The sequence below is a fragment of the Telopea speciosissima genome, chromosome 4 (assembly GCF_018873765.1).
Source record: "Telopea speciosissima isolate NSW1024214 ecotype Mountain lineage chromosome 4, Tspe_v1, whole genome shotgun sequence".
Lineage (NCBI taxonomy): Eukaryota > Viridiplantae > Streptophyta > Magnoliopsida > Proteales > Proteaceae > Telopea > Telopea speciosissima.
In genome coordinates, this window is record NC_057919.1 from 64,518,615 (window position 1) to 64,537,490 (window position 18,876).

At 37.8% G+C, this 18,876-nt stretch overlaps 1 protein-coding gene across 2 annotated transcripts in view; it reads left to right on the plus strand.

Annotated features, from left to right (window-relative positions):
* LOC122658867 (40S ribosomal protein S21) overlaps positions 1-12,364 on the plus strand; it is a 33,662-nt gene extending 21,298 nt beyond the window's left edge. Inside the window, exons 1-4 of one of the 2 annotated variants that reach the window (XM_043854004.1) lie at positions 8,446-8,476; positions 8,703-8,796; positions 8,922-9,054; positions 12,041-12,364. In XM_043854004.1, the coding sequence (XP_043709939.1) occupies positions 8,747-8,796; positions 8,922-9,054; positions 12,041-12,106 (249 nt within the window). In that variant the 5' untranslated portion in view covers positions 8,446-8,476; positions 8,703-8,746 and the 3' untranslated portion in view covers positions 12,107-12,364. Of the gene's footprint in view, positions 1-8,445; positions 8,477-8,702; positions 8,797-8,921; positions 9,055-12,040 lie in introns of those variants that run through there. The other variant, XM_043854005.1, reaches the window with a different exon arrangement.
* The last annotated feature ends 6,512 nt before the right edge of the window (positions 12,365-18,876 follow it).

The window sequence follows — 18,876 nt, forward strand, 5'->3', positions numbered from 1 at the left end:
CGTGGGACACTGTCCACGGCGCCATGGACAGTGTGGTCCCCCTCACTTCACTTTTTTGGGCCCAAATGGGCCATTTTTGGGGTTCAGGGTGATTTGGCTTAGATATAGGGACATGAATTTTTCTTGAGAGAGATACCGATGTCTGTCCATGTCCTGTTGTCATCATCGCCGATGGGGTGACAAAATTCAGTGTCTACACCAGACAATATAAATCAACCCATTTGGTTTAATTCATTGAACCAACCCAAATCAACAAAATAAAGAGACAAAGGAATTAGGGGGCAAAAAAGAAAATGAGAAAAGAAAGAAAAGGAGAAAAAAACTTTAGGATTTTGATAAAAAAGAATATGTTACGTGCATGTATGGGTAGTTATTAAGAGTTTTAAGGGTAGTTATTAAGAGTTGTTTATTAGGAATGGGGTGTGAGTTGGGTGTAGTTAGTATGACATGTAGTAGGAAGTTAGTAAAATTGTTTAGTTTTTCTTTATTATGTGTTAGTGGAAGTGATGGGTTGCTTTAGTTTTCCTTATTATGTGGAAGGGATCAAGGGATGGGTTTGTTAGTTATGTTATCTCTTATTTAAATTACCGTAATAGAATGAAGAGGGGAGAAGTTTTATTCCTAATTAATCTCTTAAGAGATAGAGGCCGGCTCCCTCCAAATTAGCCAAAATCGATTCATATTTCCTCTCTTTCATATTCTTATCTTCTTTTCAAGATAGCAAAGCAAGGGAAGACGGTGCACGTACCAGCTTGGTACCAGAGCCGGAATATGGACGAATGGGTGGAGCGATTAGAGGAAGAAGTAAGTTCTCTCAAGGAGGGACAGCAACAAATTCTTCAAGAGGGTTTTGTCTCGACTCAATGAGCTCTTTGAAAAATTCAGCCCCTCTCAACCTCATTCACAATACGAGGTGGGGGAGAATTCAAAAACTACCGACCCACCACCACAGACGCAACCATTCAGTCATCCAACAGCAACACGCTTCTCCAACTCCCAACCAACGTTTACTCCAAAATTGGTCAAATTGGACTTCCCACTTTACAATGGGGACGAAGACACGACCAGTTGGACTTATTGAGCTGAGCAGTTTTTTGAGTTTCATCAGACACCACCAGAGGAGAGGGTGGCATTAGCCTCATTTCATTTGGAAGGGGACACACAGTTATGGTTTCAAATCTTCAAATAAGACCAGGAAATACGTGCACGGTCTTCCCTTGCTTTGCTATCTTGAAAAGAAGATAAGAATATGAAAGAGAGGAAATATGAATCGGTTTTGGCTAATTTGGAGGGAGCCGGCCTCTATCTCTTAAGAGATTAATTAGGATTAAAACTTCTCTCCTCTTCATTCTATTATGGTAATTTAAATAAAGATAACATAACTAACAAACCCATCCCTTGATCCCTTCCACATAATAAGGAAAACTAAACCAACCCATCACTTCCACTAACACATAATAAGGAAAAACTAAACGATTTTACTAACTTCTTACTACACGTCATACTAACTACACCCAACTCACACCCCACTCCTAATAAACAACTCTTAATTAAAACTCTTAATAACTACCCTTAAAACTCTTAATAACTACCCATATATGCACGTAACAGAATATAAAAAAAATCTTCTGAAAATGGGGAGATATTTTCATTTTGGGGGACAAAAAAGGGAAAACAAAATTTGCATTTTTGGGAAGGGATATAAAAAGCGGAATCGTTTTGGAAAAGAGATCTGTAGAGAAACGAAGAGAAAAAAAGGAGAGAAAGAGAAATGAGAGGCGAGATTTCAGGATTGAGGGTTTCGATCAACTTCTTTATAGTTTGTAGTTTGACTTTCTTGAGCGAAGGCTTTTCTTCTTTTCTGAATCGGCTTCTTTCTTCAAGTCAACACTCAGCTTGCGTTCAATCACCTCTCTGTCAATGCCTGGCATCTTGAGGTCTTCATCCCTACCAGGAATCTCAATGCTTGGTTGTCTCTAATGTCTCATATATGGTGGGATAGATTTGAAAGCTATATTAAACATGCTTAAAGTATACTCATATATGAACGAGAATGTTCCTAGCTCCCAACTTCTCAACTTTGGAGCTTAAATAAACTAAAAATCATTAAACAGTTATGAAAACCAGGATAAAATTTGGTTTGGCCAGTTAATACTAGCAGCTAGAGAAAAACAATGAAATTATGGAAAACAACCTGCTTTCTCTTTGTAGCTCTTTCGTTCTCTCCTCCTCTTTGTACCCTTGGACTGAGACCAAAAGAAGTACCAAGAATGTGTGAAAGGTAGTTTGGTGAAAAACACAAAGCATGTTTTGAAACATGAAGGTGGTGTGAGTCTAGTTTTAGTTCTTTAGGTTAAGAATCATCCAAGTGGGTAATCTTTCAAAATAACACCCGACAACAAATGCCCGCACTTGTAAATTGCTCACATGTCAAATTTTGGTCTCAAATTCAATCATTTACATACCCTCGATCATATGTGTCCATGCCCATATAGTCTTGTGGACCTTCATAGTCCTAGATTTTCTTAGTTTGTTTTGTCACCTGACCAAATCGAATTGGCTGAAAATTGACACATGGATAGAGAACCTATTGAGGGGTATGATGTTTTGTATTTCGTCGCTCGGTTTTGTGGGTTGATTCAGAAGGGCCGTTAAGAAGCCGAAGGATTTTTTAAAAGATTATATGGGTATTTCGGTAAAATTTCTGTATAGAATTTCGCTATAAATATGTAGCAAGGGTTCTTTCTTTGTAACGAAGTCTGAGAGAGGTGTGAGGACGAGTGGCTGTAACCCTATTCTCCATTGATAGTGAAACCGATCTCATCTCATTGTGGACGTAGACAATCTTGCCAAACCATGTAAATCCTTGTGTCCATTGTGTGATTGTTGTTTGTGATTTCCATTTTTTTTTTGCATCGCGTTAGGACTCATTTTCAACAAAACCTTGGGGTCAACTAGTTCATAAAATTTGGGCTCGACAAAAATGCCCTGTGGCAGATATTTGATGTCGAGTATGATTTCATATTATCGTCATAATCGAGATCCTTAATCTAAACTTAATTCACATGGTTGATGAGCATACTGTGTATACCATGATTTAAGTAATCCGTATCGAATTGCACATATCGATTGATCCTCGATTCTGTATCGATGTAATGGTATGGACAAGGAGTAAATCTATCTACAATTTTTTTCACAAAAAATGAGGGTAAGACCATCTGATCGAAGCCTACAAGCCATGATGTGTACCACAACTGATTACTTAAACCATGGTGTGCACAGTTGTAAACATTTTCTTCCACTACAACATTTGATTTGCATCTCTCTCTCTCTCTCTCTCTCTCTGTGTTTACACCCTACTTCTGTCCGGTCTAAAAGCCAAATTAAGGAAGCTTGACTAGACCGAGGCCAGACGAATTGGAGTTATGCTCGGTCATGATAACTAGTCGGTCATGAATGTGCGGTTAGTATACCTGGTCAGAGAATTGTTGACGATTACAACCGATCAAGTGGTTATAACTAACTCTGACATGTTAGGATAAAGGCCACGATTGATCAAGACCTGATACATGATTGATTAGTTATAATTTAGTAGTATAAATAAGAGAACGGGACTAGAAAGAAAGGACTTCAATCAAATACTCAAATTTGCATTTTTACTTTATTTTCAGTTTCCGTTTTTACAATGATGTAGACTAAAGGGATTCGTCTATGGCCCCTGTATGCTTTGTACTGTAGATTGGTTACCTCGAGTGATTTAAAGTGAAAATCATAATACATCATTTTCAGTTTAATTCGATTTTTTTTTTGTCTTATGTGAAAGTCCTTGGATTACTGAGACAGGAGAGGAACATACTATCACCTAGCAAGAAATAGAGAATAATCCTCTGAAGCGACTACGTTTTCAGACTGAAAGACAATTAGGGGAAACACTCTCAATTTTGTCCTTCCTCTTTTTAGGAGATAGGACAGTTGTACTCGAGTGGAGTTGAAGAGTTCAGAATAGGGACCAGAATCGGTTGTCCCAATTCTGATCCAATTCTATTTCAGATTGGTCAAAATTGGTGGATCGATCGAAATCAGTAAATGAAGCCCTAAAATTGGCCATGAATCATCCTAGAACCGGCTTCTGTACCATTCCAGATTGATTGTAATTGGGATCGATCACAACAATTATAATTCAAATCGGTCAATCCAATCAAGATTCCTTAAATCCTCATCCAAGTGATAAAAATTTGCGCTTTTGCAATGAACACAGAAGATAGCTAGCTAGGAACAATACAACAATAATAACTAACTTAACTGTCAAATATTATATCTCACATTTAAGGCATTAGGACCTATATAAATACTAATGAGAAAATAAAAATTATCTCAAAATTTCCTCATTGTATTAAATGTCCGTTAACATCTACAAGGGAGGAGCAATCTGAACCTATCTACATTTGCTATATGGTAACCAAGAAGTTGAAAAACATAAGTTGATGATTGGATTGGACCCAATTTCTTAATCAACTCTTGGAAGCTATATTCTTCTGGTAACATTTCAAACGGATCATCTTCTCAATATAAGGGTGTTAAACGGTCTAGTTTTGATTAAACCATTTAATTAAACGGTCTCCATTTTGAAACCGTAATCAAACCATTTATTAAACAGTCTCACGATTTCGATTTAAACAGTTTGGTTCGATTTTGATAAACAGTCTCTTATCTTTTTCCTATTCTCTTTCCCTCTTTTTTTCCCCTTCTCTTTTTCCTTTTGTTTTCGAACTTAAGCTCAAACAAAGAAAGTAGCTATAAATTCTTATCTACTATCAAAAGGCAAAATATATGTTCATTTAAAACCATAGAAAATCAGTAAGGATGCTTTCTCTTTACCTCCCATCAATAATTTCTAACTTTTTAAATGACTTTCCTAACACTACTATAATAACCAAATCATCCTCCATGTGATGAAATTCTCAATTAATCTAATAATGTTTTAGATGAAACTAAAGACAATGTTTCAACAAAATCCACTGTTATATTTGCTTAAGAGATTCCCAATGGAGAGGAAAAAAAAAAAAAAACTTTTGAATACTCATGCTGTTAATTGAACTCAATTTGTTGTGATTTATAGAAATTAGGGGTCATAGATTTAGTTCACGGTATCAGACCGGGTATCAGCCAGTTCTAAAATAGATACTAATATTTATACGTATCAGATGTTGTTGCCTTGAAAGATACCGATACTAACATGGATTTTGACCATTTTAGCCTTTTTCTGTATTGTATCACTGATCCGGTATTGACGAAGTATAAACAGATCCTATACAAATTTCTAAAATCCAAACTTAAGGGTGTCAAATGTTGGACCGTACCAGTTAAAGCCTGACACTGACTAGCTAGTTAGTTTAGTTTAAGCCTGACCGAGACCAACCAACACCGTTAACAATCCGTTTTATAGACTAGTCAGCCATTTATACCTCATTCAAAACTTGATTATGGACTGGTAACTAATCGACCCGATAGAAACGTGATTATGCCTGACCTATGAGGTTCGATTAACTAAATGATCGATAACGAGGTGAGGCCTTAAATTGGTGGGGCCGATTAGGCTTGATAGAAACTGACTAGATCCAAGTGGCTGACCAATTGACAAGGAAAAGCAGGAAGCAATTAGCAAAGTTGTGTGAGTGTGAGAGAAATAGTGAGAGGTTGAAGAGTGGTCGTGGTATCTAAAAAGGAGAAGCTTATATGGTGTGTTCGTGACCAATACCGTGTAGAGTCCAGCTCACATTCACGTACGTGAGCATATGGGAACAACTCCCAACTGTTCAGATGGAATCTACTTTGTGGGATGGTGCAATGGGCAAAAGTTTTGAGAGAGTTGCCACTCAGGATCAACTCCATCTTGTCTGGCTTATTCACTTCTGCATTGAAGCTCTATCAGATAAAAGTGTCCTTTCTTCTTTAATTTATCATTTTTACCTGTAGCAAACCCTAACTGGAAAAAAAACAAAAAAAAAAGAAGAAACCTTTAGCAAACAATTTGTACCTTTCATTCCCTCCTTTCCAAGGTTTGTAATCTTTGGATTGGGTTATGCAGGTGTTAGGCTTTTGATCCTATGAGTTTACTTTGTAAGTAGCCATTTTAATGAACCTCAAATATGGGTAGAAAGTAGAAAAACGGTATTCATTTTAGTTTTCTAGTCAATTTATGTTACCTTATTAATTAAGGATTGTCTTAGGCCTTTTATTTTTAATGTTTGAATATGTTTTTGAATCTTCTATGTAAGTTTTTAAAGGGCTACGATCCTGTACATGACTTTGATTAATGAGATTGAGGGGGGGGGGGGGGGAAACATACGTTGTGCTTTGCTCTGTGACATGCCATTGGTGAGAGACCAAAATACGGTGAGAGGCTGTGGGTTAGAGACCCTAGAGAGAGTGGGTGATCTAATCCTATCCTTGTTCTCTATGCTATTTTCTTCTTTGTTTTTATTTCAATCGATTTCGTAGTATGATCTGCTACATGTTCTTCAATTGTTACTCAAACTTTTGAAGAGCAAATCATCTTTAAATTTTATTCAAGAAAATCATGTCTGAGGCTAGGTCCCTTCATGATCCATCTCTAATATGAGGACTTCGAGATCAAATATAATATGTTTCTATTCATTCCTTGTGAACCACTTATTTCTCCGAAACAAGAAATCAAAGTGATTTGACTCATTTTTTCCAATAAGTTGACAACGTTACACCATTCGGATACTTCGAATCTACATTAGGTAGGATCGGCCATTATTGTCCAATCTGTATCAATATCGGCCAACATTGATATTGATATTGGATCGGCGATCTACTACAGACAGAAGGTAAAGTGATCAAAATCCATGTTGATATTGGTATCTTTGAGGGCAAATAATATTGATATGGATCGATAAGTATCAATATTCGGATTGATGTTGGAATTAGCCAATACCTAATAGTGAACTAAAATTATGCTTGGGGGTGATTTATCTAACTCACCTGATCAAGTCTTTTTTTAATAGCAAAACCCCTAGGGTGATAAAATAAAGCCTTGGAAAAAAACCAAGACCACGGGAGACTACACATTATTGGTTAGAGTATCATAGACATTATGCATACCTACACATTCAGAGTATTTGATTAAATAAGCTCTAAAATTTGATACATGGCTAATCTAAATCATGTCTTCTCTATCTACGGTTGGAATATCCTCTTCATCTTGCCACATGGCACAATGAAGATGGGCCTACCCTCTCATTTTGCCCACTTGAATATTTACAAAAATATACACTTTCAAGTTATAACTACCAAACTATACAATATGAGAGCTAGCTAAGTTGCAATAATATTGCAAGTATTCCATTTTATAAATGAGGCTTACATGGGACATGTTGAAGTTGCCTATTGTTATACCAAATAAAGATCCACCAATGGGAAAAGGGACACGTGGAAGATAACTTGGGTCGCACGACTCCCAACCCTATGCTCCACACTCCTAGTTGGACTCTAATCCCTGACGCAACTATAACGGGAAACAATCCCATAACTTAGGGAACACGGAACCCAACCAAAGGGTTAGGAGAGAGACGTACTGAAGCAATAGCATCACCACCTCGGTAATCAGAAACCCTATATATAGAGGGAGGGGGACCACAAAGAGGTACGCTCACTTTTCAGGCTTTGACTCTTTCAGTATCCTTCTCTTACTGTTCTGCTGGCCGGACTGACTTTAGCATCAGAGAGTCCCCCCTCGGAGTCCGCTCTGGATCTCTTCAATGCCCTTTCCCTTTTGTAGGTCACCACGTCATCCAGCGACATTCCGGCGGCAACACCTATGTAAGCACAAGACCGCTTTTTCACATAACAAATTTCAGCCCAAGTTTAGTTTGCCAAATGATGAAACAAAGTTCTGAAAAAGCCAAGACCACAGGAGACTACACAACAATGGTTAGAGTACTGCAGACATTCATGGGCATATACAAAGATGCATTCCTATACACGCGAAGTTTTTGATTGAATTAAGCTCTGAAATTTGATAAGTGACTAATATAAACCATGTCATCTCTATCCGAGAATTGGAATATTCATATCATTTACCCACAAAACACAATAAGGATGGCCACGCAAGAAAGCCTTCTTAGGTGGGCTACTGAAAGATCATTTTTTCCCATTTGAATATTTTCTAAAATATACACTAACTAGCTAAGTCGCTATAATATTGTAGGTGTTCCATTTAATAAATGGGGCTTAAATGGGCCAATGTAAAGCCCAAATTCCAAAACAATTAATGGGCTTATGGGCCAAGTGGGAACAAGTGGTTATTTTCAGTAAATTTCTGGGCAGGGTTAATTTGGTCAATAGAGAGGGCTTAGGGTTTTCTTGGAACACATAAGTACGAGTGAAATTCTCAAAATCTTCTCACCTTCTTCGTGTTCCTCAACCGAAGCAGGCTTCTCTGTCTTCCCTGGTACGTCTCCTCCCCAGATTGGTATTTGTTTACTTCCGAGTGACACTGAAAATTCATGAATTTAATGTTTTCTATCAATCCTTAACGAATCTAAGGTTTCTGAAGAATTGGTTTGCTTTAACGTTTTGAGCGATTGTTTCTGGTATTAAATTCAGACTTTAATCTTAAAAGAACGATATATTTTTTGTGTATACCAGTGCGTAATGATAGATTTTATGTGATGCAGGTATCTCGATTTTCCTATTTTGAGAATTCAAAGCACTTGCCAAGATGCAGAACGAAGAAGGGCAAAACATGGATCTTTACATCCCAAGGAAGTGGTAAATATACGTTTTGTGTTCCATCCTCTAGTACTTAACCCTAGGAACTTTTCATTTTTTGTTGAATTTTTATGGTTAATTCGGGTATGAATTTTATGACTCGTTACAATGTGTTTGTTTTACAGTTCTGCTACAAATAGGCTGATCACTTCGAAGGACCACGCTTCGGTCCAGATTAATATTGGACATGTCGATGAGAATGGCCTATATACTGGCCATTTTACTACTTTTGCCCTTTGCGGTTTTGTCCGAGCTCAGGTTATTACTCCTGCTCATTTTACTGTTTCTTAATCACTGTACTAAATTTTATTGTAGTAGCCTGCAGGCCCTGCACTCTGTTCATGGTGTTCTGCAACTGTGCTATATCATTGGTGGTCAGCTGCTGATTCTCTTTTGTGGTTATATGTTGTATCTGTTAGTGTATACTAATATTAACTTTCAACTCAAATTATGCGACTCTTTTTGAGGAAGGATTTGGTTTTATACCCAGAAAAAGAAATGAAGGATTTGTATTTTTCCTCTGATTGTTATAGAGAAGTGGTGGTAGTTTATAGTGATGGCAAACTGACGTAGGAGGGTAGGCTGAAAAGGATCAACACTCACACACCTACAGTAGACCAGAATCGTAGCAACCAAAGACAGAATATGGAAGAGTTAATAACTCGTGTGCAAACCAATGGATGGGGGGGGTGATATTATAACAGAAGGATGGTCTATTAGAGTATTAGGATAGAAGTTGTACCTAAAATCTTAGGTTCATCCACTGGTTGGATAGAGAGAAATTGACAATAACAAAAGTAGAAGTTAAGGAAACAAAATTAAAAAGTTGAGGAAAAACTAATGCAACCTTCAATCCTGCAATCTGGTGGATCCCAAACTAGGATCGAAGGGAGCTGGCGAGGGGCTGAATAACATAGTAACAATTCCTAGTAATCCAGTGGGCAGGTCTGTAGAAATCAGAGGGAGGGAGAAAACTCACATTTGAAAGCTGCCAAACAATCATATCGCAGACACAGAACTGAGCAGAAAACTACACAACAGATTAATGGAATGAAGGATAGAAATATTAAATTAGATAAACATTCAAACAGTATTCACCTATTGTCTGTCCTAAACCTATTCATCCCGACTTAAAACAGACTGAACTGACCGATTGACACCCCTAGTAATTTAATTGGGAAGGGAAGCGTAGTGGTACTGATGCAACCTTGGAGCTACATGAAGAAGCAATAGAGGCTAAGGGTACATGCCCAAAATCCCTTAAGGCGATCGGCTAGGATAAGGAACCACACCAACCAGGCTTGACTTGGACCACCTAAGGAGTCCACGACCAAGGCTTCCTATTTTAACTCTCGGCAAGCTTATCGCAGGAGTTCTTGTATATAGGAACCTCTATTAGCAATTGGAAAGAAGATATGGGGTTCTAACTTTCCTAAATCGGACCCTTAGTATTTACATTGTGATCATTAGCGGCCTCTAACCCCCTCCCACCATTTGCTAGTTTTGCCTAAGTTTATCTGAGATGCCTGTCACATGCTTGGCCTCTGCCGCTTTTCTTTCGAATATGTTGGTGTTCTTCCTTTCTTCTTCTTGGTTTAGCTGAAGGTTGATGATTGGAACTTCCATCTCTAGGCGAAGGTGGAGAACTCCTTGATCACTTCCCTGTTTTCCCCCTGTAAAGTGAAGTGCTTCCCTACTGATGGCTTTAGCTGGAAGCGTACAGAGAATTTATGATGCTGTTGAATGATTGGGAAGCTCCATCATTGTTGTAAGCATTATTATTTGTGTGTTTAGATCGAAGACGGAGTATATGGTGTATAATTGTAGCCCCACTAAGAACGATAAAATGGTGATTATTGAGAAAGCGATACCACAAAGTGATTATTTTAGATATATGGGGTCAGCCATTAATAAAGAAGGTGGAATAGAGGATGATGTCTCACACATAGTTAAGGGTGGGGTGGATGAAGTGGAGAGGTGTATTCGGAGTGTTGTGTGATCGTTGTATCCCTTTAAAACTTAAAGGAAAATTTTATGTACGTGGCGGAATGTTGGGTAGTTAAGAAACATGATATAGATTAAACTAAGTGTAGTAGAAATGAGGATGTTGAGATGGATGTGTGGTAAAACTAGGAAGGATAAAGCAAGGAACGACCATATTAGAACTGAGTTGGGAGTTGCCCCGACACACGATAAGCTGCGAGAAAGTCGTTTGAGGTGCCATGGCCATGTATGCCCCAGTATAGAGGAGTGATCGGATCCAGATCGAAGGGACCAAAAGAGGTAGGGGCAGACTGAAATTTACCCTCGAAGTAGTGAGGAAAGACATGCATAGTTTAGGTCTTGTTCCAAGTATGACCTCGAATAATGCTGAATGGGGGGCAAGGATCCATGTAGCCGACTCTATTTAGGTGGGTTATCGCTGAGTTGTTGATAATGTTGTGCTTTTTTCTTTGTACTTGCTTTATTATTTTATCTTTCGCTTTTCTCGGATCAATGTAACCGACCCCATTTAGTTGGGATAAGGCTTAGTTGTTGTTATTATTGTATACAAATTTCTGGTAGGGGAGACTGCGGATTTCATTTGAAGAGGAGCTACAAAATTTTGTGAAGTATAGGGTAGAGTGATGCTTACATCTTGTTGTATAGTTTAATTAATTGGAAGCCTATGAGTCTATGACACCATATGAAGACTAAAGTTGAGAAGTTAATATTTGGAGGATTCTGAATATTTGCTGAAAAATTCACAATTTGTGCCTAACTTGAATTAGTTCCATTATATGTACACCTTGCATGTGTTTGTTTTCACGGTTTTTTGAACTATATCTAGTCAAATGGCTTTCCGCTTCTTGTTCATTAGGATGCATTCTTGTGTTTGGCCAAGTTTGTTAGGGTTGATTGAATAATTGTCTTGCACAGTTGCATGTTGGGGGTGTGGTTATTGTATCTTGTTGTGGTTTTCAAAGACTCATTGTTGGTTCGAGGGTTGTGTCTGTTGCTTAGTTTGAGTATTTATGAACTAATACCATGAATTCTTAGAATTCTGTCTGTAAACCTTTCATGCAATCGTCCATATTGTGACTCTTTTTTGTTCTCTTAGGTTTTGTCTCATGTTTTCTGATCACTTCTCGCGATTAGATTTTATAGTTGTTTTGCATTCCTTGTTTTGATTACCATATTGTTTCAGTTCGGAAATGTATCTGTTTATTTAGTAGTAGTAGTAATAAAGTGGTTTATTTTGCAGGGAGATGCTGACAGTGCACTTGATCGGCTCTGGCAGAAGAAGAAGGTTGAGGTTCGACAGCAGTAAATAGATAAGTACTACTTTTTAGGTTGGCTTTGCTACAAGACCCTGCTTGAGGGGGAATGGGGAACTTTTGTCATGACTTTGTTTTGATCCTACTTTTAGCTAGTATCGGATGGTAAAGAACTAGAGATATAGTACTTCTTCATCATTGTGTCTTTATTTGTGGAGGGTTCAGATTTTTGTTATTAACAATTTAAAAACCCTTAGTTGAACTTATATCAACTGCTATGCCTACAGTAAGTTTGAATGCTATATTTTAGTTGTGAAGCAGTCCCCATGTTTCATAGGTATAATTTTGTGGGCAAGAGATTGCTGTCTGGTTGTGCAGCGCTTGACTAGTGCGGGAGCCAATAAGATTGCACGTAGGAGGATGGTATTTTTTATTTGGGAAGCAGTTTTCTGTACGGGAGTGTGGTCTACCCATGAGTCTATCTCTCTCCTCCTTAAATCAAGGTGGCAGAGGTGTCTTTTCACAAAGGGAGGAGAGAGATAGACTCATGGGAGTGCTGGCATAGGCCACACCCCCGGACAGATCTTTTTCCTTTTTTATTTCACTGGGGGTGCTGAATGGTAAAATCACGTGATCCTGTTTCTGAACGTAATAATCACGTAACCAGTTACCGTTCTTTTCCCCAAACTTTGGTTAATTCATGAACCTGGTTCAGATGCAGGTTGGTGCTTAGATCTTGTCCATTCATCCACGATGCTCAACCTGGCGAACCAGGTCATGACCTGGAATTATGGTGTCAATATGAGCAATTGATAGTTTTGGTGAGGCAAATGAGCTTTGCGCCATTGGACTAGAGCACTAACCCAGTTCTGACAGTGACCCGGTTCAACTTGGATCCAACTAAGACTTGGAATTTGAACGACAGTTGCCATGGCCGCCTATTTTAATTTGAACAGGGATTGTTTGAATGACATCTCTATTTTATAGGTGTATTCAGAATTTGAAACCTTCATTTAATTGCCCTTTGTCTTATTTTCAATAGTATTTAACGATTTTTAAATTGTTTTTCATGCATTACATAACTTTTGGGAGTAAAATAAGGGATCAAAAAAGTAAGACTACAAATTTATGGACTATAATAGGGGATTAAAAAAGTAAGGGTAATAGTGTCTACATAAAGTCCCTTGTATAATCTAGATCTTTTACGGTGCGTTGACCATAGCGGCCTTATAGGTGCACAAATAGGTTGTGGCACAATGATTGCCTTACCCCTGCTCATGCGCCTTGCCTGAGTGGGGGTAAGGTGGTTATTGTATCTTACCTTATTTGTGTGCTGCTCAGGCCGCTTCGGGCAGTGCGCTGCTGTAGAAGATCATGATCCTCTCTTGTATGCAGAAGCCATTGAAACTACATACATGCCCCCTTTCAATCAGGAGGACTTGAAGGTTGAAGCCCTTTGCTCCCTTCCATTGTGTATTTTGATGGTACAGGGGCGATCCTAGTAGACTCGGCTTGTTCTCAGATTAACCGGAAACCCTATAAACAATTGATTAACAAGAAAACCATATGAAGCATTGAGGAAGAGATGAGCAATGCATACATAGGGTTAAACGCAGGGAAGATAACAAATTCACCACACTATGATGCGTTGTCCTCTTTAAATCCAGAACAGAGAGAGAAGAGAATTTTTCACAATGAGGGGAGAAACTTGAGGAATTGAGATGACATGTCATGAGTCGTTATCGTCTACGGTTTTCTGATCGGTGCGGTTCTCTAGTTCCTCTCACAAGAGGGGGGTGGGACCCACCCGGAGCACCTGACCAACAGTCTGCCCAGATGGGGTCCACCCTCCTCTTGTGAGAGGAAGTAGGGAACCGCATCGATCAAGGAACCGTACACGAAAAAAATTCAACATATCATAGATCAGATGTGGAAGAATCAAGTTTGGTTGATGAAGAAGTCGGCGCTTTTAAAGCTTTGTAGGAACTGCACCAAACTATCTTTCCAGCTCCGGTCCAATCTCTTCAGATTCGAGTTCGAGGCTTTTCACTTGAAAGAGTCATTTCCATACTCGGCACAGAATACAAATGAGCTAGAAAATGCGTTTCAGCATCGGCCGCGTTTTTTGATGCATTCTAGTATACAAGAATGAGAATGCATGCCTAACAATTTTTTTTTAATAATCTCAAAACATATACGCAACTTAAAATGCAATTTTAGAATGCATATCAAACGTAGAATATGCTAATTACAATTGAGAGCTCTAAGATGCAAAGCTTAACCAAAGGATCCTTAATTTAAACGAACTGTTGTATAAGTACCTCTTTTTTTCACCCAAGAAATATTGGTATTAAAGTCAGAACGCTCCTCCATAAGATTCTCAATGCTAGCAAAACTTTTTATTTTTTCTTTCCTATGCCAACTAAACACTTACTATGGAAAAAACAAAAAAAATCATTTTTTACCATTTTTTTTTTTCTTTTATACTTCTCTTCTTTGGTTTTCTTGCCAAACAAACATAGCATTAATGAAAAGTGATGACTTCAGGGGGTAAAAAATTGATGTGAAATATCTTGGAACGAACCTTATATGAATTGAGATCCTTTTTTTTACAATTCTCTGATCTTAATCTTTTTTTTGTGGGCTAAAAATCTTCCCTTTTTACTGAAACACTACCACTTGATGGGTGTTGGGGCACCTACCATTAGTCGTCTATAGGGATCTGGGATTCGGTATTGAATCAATCCAACACTTCGTTTGGTCACTTCAGAAGTCAAATAAAATACCTAATTCTATACGTTTTCCTTGACTTTGTTCACATTCAGTAGCAGCTTGTTGGTGTCCCTTCAGATTAGGAACTCCTACAATAGGAAGCTACCTTCATGGAACTTTTTAACCCTACTCTCATTTCTCTCATGAGGTAGCTCCTATTTGTATTCGTGCTTCTTAAGTTGATTAATACCTTTACATAAGTCAGATGTTGGAAGGGGAAGCTTCCCAAGATATGAGTACTGTACCAGTCAAGTAATACCCCTTAGCCTTATAATAGAGTAACTAAGAGCTTCTGGTAATTTAAAAACGTAGGCGTTGCCCAACTAGCTTTTGGGGCCTTTGAGGGATGTCTTAGACTGCGTTTGGTTGTGTAAATCGTCCGAACATCATTCTGTTGGACCATGTTTCTGAATTTTTTAAACCGTTTGGTATCCTAATTCCAATGGACGACAAGAATTACGTAATTCTACATTTTACACTATATTAGATCATTCATTTGAGTTCACCTTTATAGGAGAACTCAGATTTGGATTACAAATTACAGCCTAGGTATAAATAGGATAATTCAAGAGGATCATACCTATCTGCCCTAAATCAAAAAACCTGGCTATCGCGACCTACGTTCTCTCGCGACTGAGAAGAGAAGGGTGAATAGGAGTGTCTCGCGAAGGGAAGAAGAGAGCAAGATCAGATCTCACTCTCAGACTCTATACCTCCCTCTCTGCTACCGTTCGGAACAGGAGTGTCTCGCGATTCTCTCGCTCCCTGGGTATGTCGTTCCTAAATCTCATTCTTCTTTTCATCTCTCTCTGTCGGATTCTGTCGCTCCCTCTCTGATATTTCATACCCATTTTGCATATGTGCTCTCTCTTTCTCTCTCACTCTCTGTCCTAGAACATGGAGTTTGCAGTTTGTATTTTTTGTTTTTTAGGGTTTTAGTTCTAATTTGAGTGTTCTTCTTTCAGGTGTAAACTGAAGATTTGTCTAGGGTTCCTGTTCAGGTGAGTTTTTACACCTGGATTTTTGATTTAGTCTTTAATTCGTTTCTGCCTTTGTACATCCAATCTTAAGTGGCAGACTACAACAGTTTGAACCAAAATAAGGAATTAGCTAGAAATTCAAAAAATAGGTGATTTTTTCACCTTCGGCTGTAATACCTGCCATTCAATGCTTTCACAACCAACAAACAACTCCTTCATGAGATGGATGTGCTCTCCTTCATTCAAACGTACATGTTCCCATTGAAGAAAAATAGATTGTAGTTTATCAATCTGAACAAGAAAAATGCAGAACAGTTAGACACATTCAAAAAAAAAAATTAAAAATACAAAACAAACAGTAGGACCACCTTCCCCTAAACACACACCAACAACACAAACAGAGAGAGGGAGAATGACCTCCATTGAGCCAAATGACCAAATGTTTGGATTCTGGGAGATGAACAGCTTCAGTGAGCCAATATAAGAGAGCTCTGCCAGAGACTTTATTAACAGAAACATAGGCAGAGTACTCTGTTTTACACATACCCATGCCCATGGCCATAGAAGTCCAAGACTCCCAAGTAGTATTAGTAGAAAAAGACCAGACGAAGAAGCAGAAGTGACTGATGGGTATACACCACCAACCAGCCCAGATGCCAACTAGTAGTAGCCGAGTCCGTCTTAGTGTAAAATGCTCTATTTTTGATGAAATAAATAGCACATAGGGAGAGAGAGTTTGGGGTATTTTCAAATTTTTTTTAAAAATTATAAATAGAATTTCTCTTTATTTCTTTTAATGGTGAAAGGGGTCACATGGTCTCCCCACCCCCATGCCCTTGTTTCAGTCCTTGAATCCTCCATTAATTCCTCTTATATTTATTTGCTTGTGGATTTGACTACCTTGCCCCTAGCTAGCTAAGGGAACTACTCTCTCTCTCTCTCTCTCTTTGTACTATTTTAGTTCACCTGAGTTGTATTCTTTAATTGCATAGATTGATGCTTCGGTACCCATGCCCTCATGCTTCTGTAACTTCTAGTCCAAGTGGTTATTGTAGGCATAAATCTGTCAAAACCAGGTCCAAATACTTGTCCATTTAGTGTTTATTCAGTATTTTTTCCTGAATTTTTTTTAGGGTACTTGGAATGATTTTACCGGAGTTGCTAAAATTGCAAGCGAATTAGAAATTTATTAGATTTGAGTTTCAGGTCGAAAATTAGAAAGCAAGTCTTTCAGTAACTTTCTTGGATTCAGTTACTTTCTATATTCTTTTCTTCTACCTCATCTCCCCCCCCTCCCACACACACACACACAAAAAAAGTGTCATTGGGAGGAGGTTACTAAATCCAAAAATTTTGAAAGCCAATTCGAAGGGGAGTGAGGGGACAAAGGGATGATAGTGTATTGAGATAACTGTTAATGAGTTGAAGTGGAGTTGATCCTTCTCTTTTGCTGCTTGTGGTTGATTCACCACTTTCTTGTGCCTACCTATTGCTTGTATGAAAACGTTAATTGAATTTTTTGTTTTGAAGGGGGGGGGGGAAGGAGTTGCAGTTCACACAGTTAGTTTTTTCTTTTCCTTGTTTAGTTTCTGTTTTTGTTTTCTTGGATAAGGTTCTCTGAGCCTAAGGTGTACACTATCCCTCCTCACATGCATTATTATAGTAATTTTTTTTATAGACAGAGGAAATATGCTAGTACATCATAACTATACCTGATAATGGGATTGTCTGGATGAAAATATGCTAGTACATCAAAAGTATAGCCTACCACATTCAATCTTGCCGCTTGATACACTGGTTCCAACTTCTTTACACCGTGAGGCCCTGCATTGGGTTGCTGGATCAATAGTTGTAACTCATAACTTACTACTGTCATATTGCTAGTGTTTTTCGCTCTTTAAATGATTTCTGTTCCATAGGTCTAAAGTTGTTGGCCCAAACATATTTGAGGAGAAACATAATTGTAGAATCACTTAATCCCCCACATAATATTGTCTATTTATTTTATTTTTTCAATTACTTATCTTTCAATGAAATTTCTCCATGAAAATTAGAAGAAACAAGTAAACAAAGGGAAAAAAAGTGCTTGAACTTGAGTAATCCAGGAAGGAATAGGAAAATATTCTTCATGTAGATTAATGGACATTCTCATTTTCCTCTCTTAATCTTCTGTTTCCAATGATATTTCTTGTATGGCTGTATTGCTCTGGATTTCAGAACCTCAAATGTACATTGATTGTCTAACAAAAAAAATGTACATCGATTGGGAAACAAGTAGCCATTTCATGATTGAATCTGTGAATTGGAAATTCAGAAAGTAAATTCTAATGCAATGAAACAGTTTTCCTTGGGGATGGGCATCTGTAAAATTATTTGATTCGGACAGTTTTCCCAAACTATTTAACCATTGTCTTAGATGTACTCCAGCTTGTTTTCTTTCAGCTATTACTTTTATGATTGAGATGTAGTATCGTTATTGGAAGTTCTAGAGATATCTATATTTGGTTTTATCTGTAATCAATGTAGTTTAGGCATGGATTCTTTTTATAAAAACCTTAGTTATTGGACCATTTAGAAAGAGAGGAATGCTAGATTTTTTCCAGTTTGTAGTAGATCCATCCATAATGTGATAAAGAAGATTTTCATCAAGTTACTTTGATGGCTAGATTCCTCTAAAATTCTAAGTCCCAATTGATTCCACCTTGAGAGGCTTATAGGAAGCCATTATTATTATGTATAATAATAATGGGAGAATCTTAGGAGACTCTAGTTAATAGCATAAGGGATAGATCTCCAAGTATAGGATACCTCTTCTAAAACTTAGATTGAGAGTTCAACCAATCTAATTAGATAAATAGGGGAGAGGCCACAATCTTGACAAATTTTGTCAAAGAGGCAGGCTGGCCTGCTTTTATTAGATATAACAATCAATTTTATGAAGATTGTTTTTTACTTGTTTCTTCTTTTGTAGATTTTTCTTGTTACATCAAGTATGCACATTGCTTTGTATTAACGATTTGTTTTTTTTTTTTTTGTGTAATTCAAGAATATTTAAGAGATAGGTGAAAGAG